The sequence below is a fragment of the Scardinius erythrophthalmus genome (genome assembly GCF_964197995.2).
Source record: "Scardinius erythrophthalmus genome assembly, chromosome: 1".
NCBI classification, from domain to species: domain Eukaryota; kingdom Metazoa; phylum Chordata; class Actinopteri; order Cypriniformes; family Leuciscidae; genus Scardinius; species Scardinius erythrophthalmus.
In genome coordinates, this window is record NC_138221.1 from 2,574,975 (window position 1) to 2,580,568 (window position 5,594).

Sequence of the window (5,594 nt, forward strand, 5' to 3'; positions counted from 1 at the left end):
ACATTACATGGGGGTTTTGTAGAGGAAAGTTGAGTGTCACTCAGAGTCAAGACCATTCAAGACCACAGAGCAAAATCCTGAGTGTTAAAGTACACAGTTCAGAGTCTATATGAGCCCAATCTACAGAGAGGACAAAGTTACACTGGTATAGTGTCACTATATAGCAACGGATGTAAACACTCGGTTGGTCAGATGAGAGGAAGTTAATAACCAGAGGAGGAGCTGCTGATGTTTAACCCTCTGAGGTTGGCAAACGCGCGGGTGCGTTTTGCTGGATTTTCTCCACATTGTAGCACTATAAACTTAAATTACTCCGTCATTTATGGTCATACAGAAAAAAGAAATATAAAAAAAGAATCTGTGATATTTCTCCTTTTGTATGTGTCCACTTACAATCAAATCAAAACATTGTGCTTTTGTAAAATAAAGAAAATAAACAGGGTGTGCGTTCTGCCTCTCCGTCGCGGTGAACTTTTTTTTCTTGAGCACGTCTATAAACTGAAACAAAACTCAGCGAATACTTGTCACACATTTATGAGCCATATACCTTTATAAACATTTAAGTGTGTACTTTTAAATGATCGGATTCAAACTGAAAACAAATATTCTCTGTTTAAGTAATTTGTATAAAACCAACAAGATGTCCAGCTTCTCAAACGCTTGCTCATTATTTTTTAATTTACCACGCCCACTCGCGCAAAAGATATTCACATGCAAATCTCCACATGGAACGCGATCGCCCTCATTACCTCAACAACAAAACACCAAAACACTTTACAAGTCTCTGCTTTTAGACGCGCCTGGGCTTACATTGGATTTACCTCAGAAGAAGAAGAACGCGATTTGAAGACAAGAAAGATGTAAGGTAAGAAATTCTTACATATTAGTTTGCTATTGTTGCATAAATTTCACATTGCAGTTGAACTGTTGCTAGATATATGGTGAATATTATAATATTTAGACCCGTGTTTACTGTTACTGTGTTTGTGGATATCTGCTCAAATGTAGATATGTATATGGTAACCATAATGTTTTATATTTGAGCGCGATCGCGTTTGAATGTATCATATTTTGCAGCGCGATCGCGTTTGAATGTATCATATTTTGCAGCGCAATCGCGATTGAAAAGCAAACGGCTTCATGTTTTTACTATTATCTCATTTCATATCATCATAACGAATGGAAACATTTGAAGTAACATGATAATCAATATATTTTTCTCTAGCTTAGTTGTTACTGAAATCTTTTGGAAGATTTATACTGATAAGGTTATTGTTATTTTATCCAGCACTGCGCATAGCTTATGCCTACAAGGCACAACAAACCTGGTGTTCATTATATTATATATTGTTGGAAATTTGTTTATGATCATCATTGTGTTCTGTGAATTTTAAAAAGCAATTTTAACCAGAAAAATCTAAAATTTATTCCCAAAATCGTGCAGGCCTTTCTCTTGATATCAGTATGGTCACTTTTTTTTTTTCAGGACCCAGATGCCACTGAGGACTTCAGTGAGCATGAACATGGTAAAGTGAAAATCAAACACCTTGGAAATGAAAGGTATGTACAATGTTTTTAGGAATGGCACAAAGGTCTCTGTCTTTGGATCATTGTTTTCAATAAGTGCTTTTTTGGCATTTGTTGTGTATCTTTGGATTATGTTGTGTTGTAAATAAATCCAAACAATTTAAAAGCCATTCTTTTTTAAATCTCCTCATTCTTTGTGCAAGGTTGCTCAGAATGATAGGGGCCTGATAGCTCCTAATAGGGCCGTTAGGGGAGGGTCTTTGTCTTTCTCAGGTGTGAAAAGCTTACATATTAATGACCTCCGCATAAAGCTTTTTCACACAAAACGCGTCGTAAATTTTTAAAATCAATATATTGTCTTATCTGAATGAGCAGTCGGGGTGATTTTCACATAGATTTAGAGCAAATATTCTAGGCTACGTGATACAATTTTCAAAAGTCTTGTGAAGAAATAATCAGTATGGGTTTCATGGCCTTATTTCAGTGAGAATTTTTTTCTGTATTTTCACAAACCACGTATAAATGTCATTATCTCAAAACTACAAACTTTTACATACATGCTGCTGATATATTATCATAGCAGAGTTTGTGCTGAATACAGTGTAATTAGACTTTAGCCATGAAAATGTCACAAGTAACAGAAATAACCAGAAATGTCAGAGCATGTCAGAACACCTCCAGGGCCCAGAAAACAGCTCAGACCTCAGAGGGTTAAAGGAGGAGCTGTAACTATATATAATGAAGAGGAAGACTGACAGAAACAGAAAATGGCTGATAAGTGTGATCTGTGTGTGCTGGGACTGATCATTCTCTCTTCACTTCTCACAGGTAAAGAAATCTGTATTTTCTCTAAAGACATTTAGTGGAATTAGTCTGGAAAGAGTTCATTTGAATATGCTCAGTTTATTCTTGCACACATTCACGTTGTGATCTCAGAGTTGTGTATTGATACACACAGATCATACTGTATTATTCCTGATACTGGACATAGTGTCACTCAAACATCTGATGATGAAGAATTATCTTCATATTAAGAGTGTGTCAGTGATTTGAACAGCTCTCTGATAAAGACTAATAGTTTATTCTGGAGAGTGTGTTGTTTGCTTTAAGTCAGGAAAAATACTATGAGTTAAAACTTCTGCTTTTTATGCTGGTGTGTTTTATGGTTCATTTATTCATATATATCATAATGATCACTGAGATATACTGTGTTTCAGGAACCAGTGGATATGATCATGTGTTCATCAGTCCGGGTGAAAATGTCTCTCTGTCCTGTAATAAAGCTCTTTCTGACTGCAACTCAACTACATGGACCTACTATAAGAGACATTCAGTAGAACTGATTACTGGAGGGATAAAGAAGAACGACACAGAGAGACATGAGAGACTGAGTCTGGAGTCTGACTGCTCTCTGAACATCAAGAACATCACAGAAGAAGATTATGGAATATATTTTTGCCGACAATCTGTGAAGGGAGAACAACAAGAACCTGATGCACATGTTTTTCTGCATGTTCTTCATGGTAAGTTTATGATTATGTGGTCAATTTAAAAAGGGCAGATTCTCCCTTTAAACTCAGATGATGATTGAAGAGTCTGTGATTTGTGTCTTGTTTTCAGTTTCAGTGTCTCCATCATCATCATCATCATCTTCATCATCATCTTCATCTTCATCATCTTCATCCTCACAGACTGAGATCAGTCCAGGCCGCTCTGTGACTCTCTCCTGTCAGTTGTATTCAGATTATGGATTCCCCTGTGATTATTGGGTCAGCGCTTTGGGAGTTGAGCTGTTGTGGGTAAATCAGACTGGTGTTGATCTGAAGACAGACTCCAGATATAAGATATTATCATCATCAGATCAAGATCGCTGTATCCTCACTCTGACTACAACACTCCTGAATGAAGATGACAACAGAGAGTGGAGATGTCAGGTTACTCACAGAGACCAACTCGAGACGTCAGTCAGATACACTGTCAAGTATTCAGGTGAGAAAACACTCTTTTCTGACAGATTTGTGAAAACTTCCACAGATTGGCTCTACTCTTTCTGATGGCTTCATACATTTTGGAGTTGTAAAATATTAGTGGTCAAAGTCATAAACTGCATAACAATCCTTTTAATTCCCAATATTGGCCTCCTACATGACACATACATGATATATTGCATAAATCAGACGAGTGTATTAAAGCCTAGTATGACCCATGTAGGAGGTCGGATTTAGGAATTATAAGGCTTATGTCCATCATTCAAGCTGAAGGTTTATTTGCAGAAGCTCAACTGTGTTTCACTCTCATATAAACCAGGAATAAATTATACAGTAACACAGTTATACAGTTATACAGTAATACAGTACAGTCTCTTCTCAACTACTGCCACTGTAAACTGTGATGATGAACACAAACTGCATGTGATGATCGATATGAACATATGATGTTAATGTCCTACAGATGATGCGTCTGAACATTCATCTTCTGCAGCTCCAGTCGATTCAACTACACTGATTCCAGTCAGAAGCTCAAACTCTGAGAAGACATCAAGCCGAACTACAGCAGCAGCTCCTACACAAGGTTCATGATCACACGATCACTGTTAATCAGATTTATTTTTGGTGATAGTCATTCTCCTCCTGACAGCTTGAGAGTGAAGTAAGAAGATAATAGATGACAGACTCGTGCACATATTCATCATTTCTGTGATGTGAAGCTCAAGTATTATGTGATGATGATGTTGTGTATATGTGGCATTATGTGTTGAACTGAACTAACAGACGTGATCCACAGATCCAGCTGATACAGCATCAGAAACTGAAGTCAGTGTGACTGCTGGATCATTATACAGAGGTACGACACGTTCATTTATACTGACAGCTTTATAACATTAACCTATCAGTCAGTCTGTAAATGCTTCATCAATAACTGTTGATAGTTGAATACCCTTGACTTCAGTCATGTACAGTTTCTCTTCTTCCTCTCATGTTTCCTGCAGTGATTGTGATTATTGTTGAGATCGCAGTGTTTGCTGCTCCTACTGTGATTCTTCTTCAGATCATCTGTGCAAGAAGAGCTGGTGAGTTTTGAGCCGCACACAATCTGATGATTCACACTCATCTGATCTGGAACAATCTGCAATCATGATAAAAACACATACGAGAGGTCAGTCAATGCTTTTATTTTGCAGGGAGGAAGGACTCGAAGCACCCAGAGGAAATAGAGATGCCGACAATATTAGAATAAAATACTGATGAGTTTAGAGCCAATCTGCAGCAATATTTACAATAGCAAAAACTTACAGAGGATTGTTCATTGTTTTATTTTCTTCTTCTCAGAAAACAGAGAAAAAACTCTTATAGTGACATAATCAAGTTTAGATTAAAATGTGTGTTTTTTTTTTTTACATATTAAAAGCCAGATTTATTTTCATTTATATGGATTTTATGGATATATTTGCCTACAGTGTTGAAAGTCATTCATATGTAAACTGCTTTAAATATAATATTAATACAGTAATGGACAGACTCAGACTGTATAATCTCTCTCTGTTCTGTGTGATGGAGCTGATTTGAGGATTCTTGGATCTTGTCTGTTCATTCTTGTTTTTAGCATCTTTTTTCATTTTGAATGATTGCTGTAATTATCTTAATAAACCTCTGCAGTTGTGTTTAATAAGTCTCCTTTCCTGAGATGTTTGTTAGGAATATGTTAATTCTCCTTCATGAGCTGGTAATGTCTCTGTAAGTCCACTGAAGCGAGTTGTAGTTGAGAAGCCGCTTCAATAACCGAGAGCTAGATATTGGGTCTTAAACACCTCACGACACCCTGAAGGACCCACTGAGAGGTCAGACTTGAAGCACTGTTCCTGAGATGCTCTTCTTGGTGGTTAACTGTAAGCAGCAGACAGATCCAGCAAGAGGAGAACTGAGGATTCGGAGGCTCCTCTTGCCAGTCTCAGAGCTTCAATAACCGAGAGCAGGGCCGTCTCAGTTTAGTGGCGCTTCTGAAGCCAGACTGGTTGTTGTCCAGGAGGATGTTCTGTGTGAGAAATGGAGATAGTTGGTGGAAAACGA

At 37.4% G+C, this 5,594-nt stretch overlaps 1 protein-coding gene across 1 annotated transcript; it reads left to right on the forward strand.

Annotated features, from left to right (window-relative positions):
- Positions 1-2,293: 2,293 nt before the first annotated feature.
- On the forward strand, positions 2,294-5,191 carry LOC308697993 (uncharacterized protein). The gene is made up of 7 exons (XM_081377749.1): positions 2,294-2,355; positions 2,745-3,050; positions 3,148-3,516; positions 3,979-4,098; positions 4,312-4,371; positions 4,517-4,597; positions 4,709-5,191. Exons 1-7 carry the CDS (start codon positions 2,295-2,297, stop codon positions 4,762-4,764), a joined length of 1,053 nt encoding a protein of 350 aa, XP_081233875.1. The 5' UTR covers position 2,294; the 3' UTR covers positions 4,765-5,191.
- The last annotated feature ends 403 nt before the right edge of the window (positions 5,192-5,594 follow it).

Excerpts from the sequence above, each read along its gene's own strand:
- LOC308697993 (XM_081377749.1), top strand. The coding sequence starts at position 2,295 with ATGGCTGATAAGTGTGATCTGTGTGTGCTGGGACTGATCATTCTCTCT. Across the intron at positions 4,372-4,516 it reads TGCTGGATCATTATACAGAG|TGATTGTGATTATTGTTGAG; the intron begins GTACGACACGTT and ends TGTTTCCTGCAG. Across the intron at positions 4,598-4,708 it reads CATCTGTGCAAGAAGAGCTG|GGAGGAAGGACTCGAAGCAC; the intron begins GTGAGTTTTGAG and ends TTTATTTTGCAG.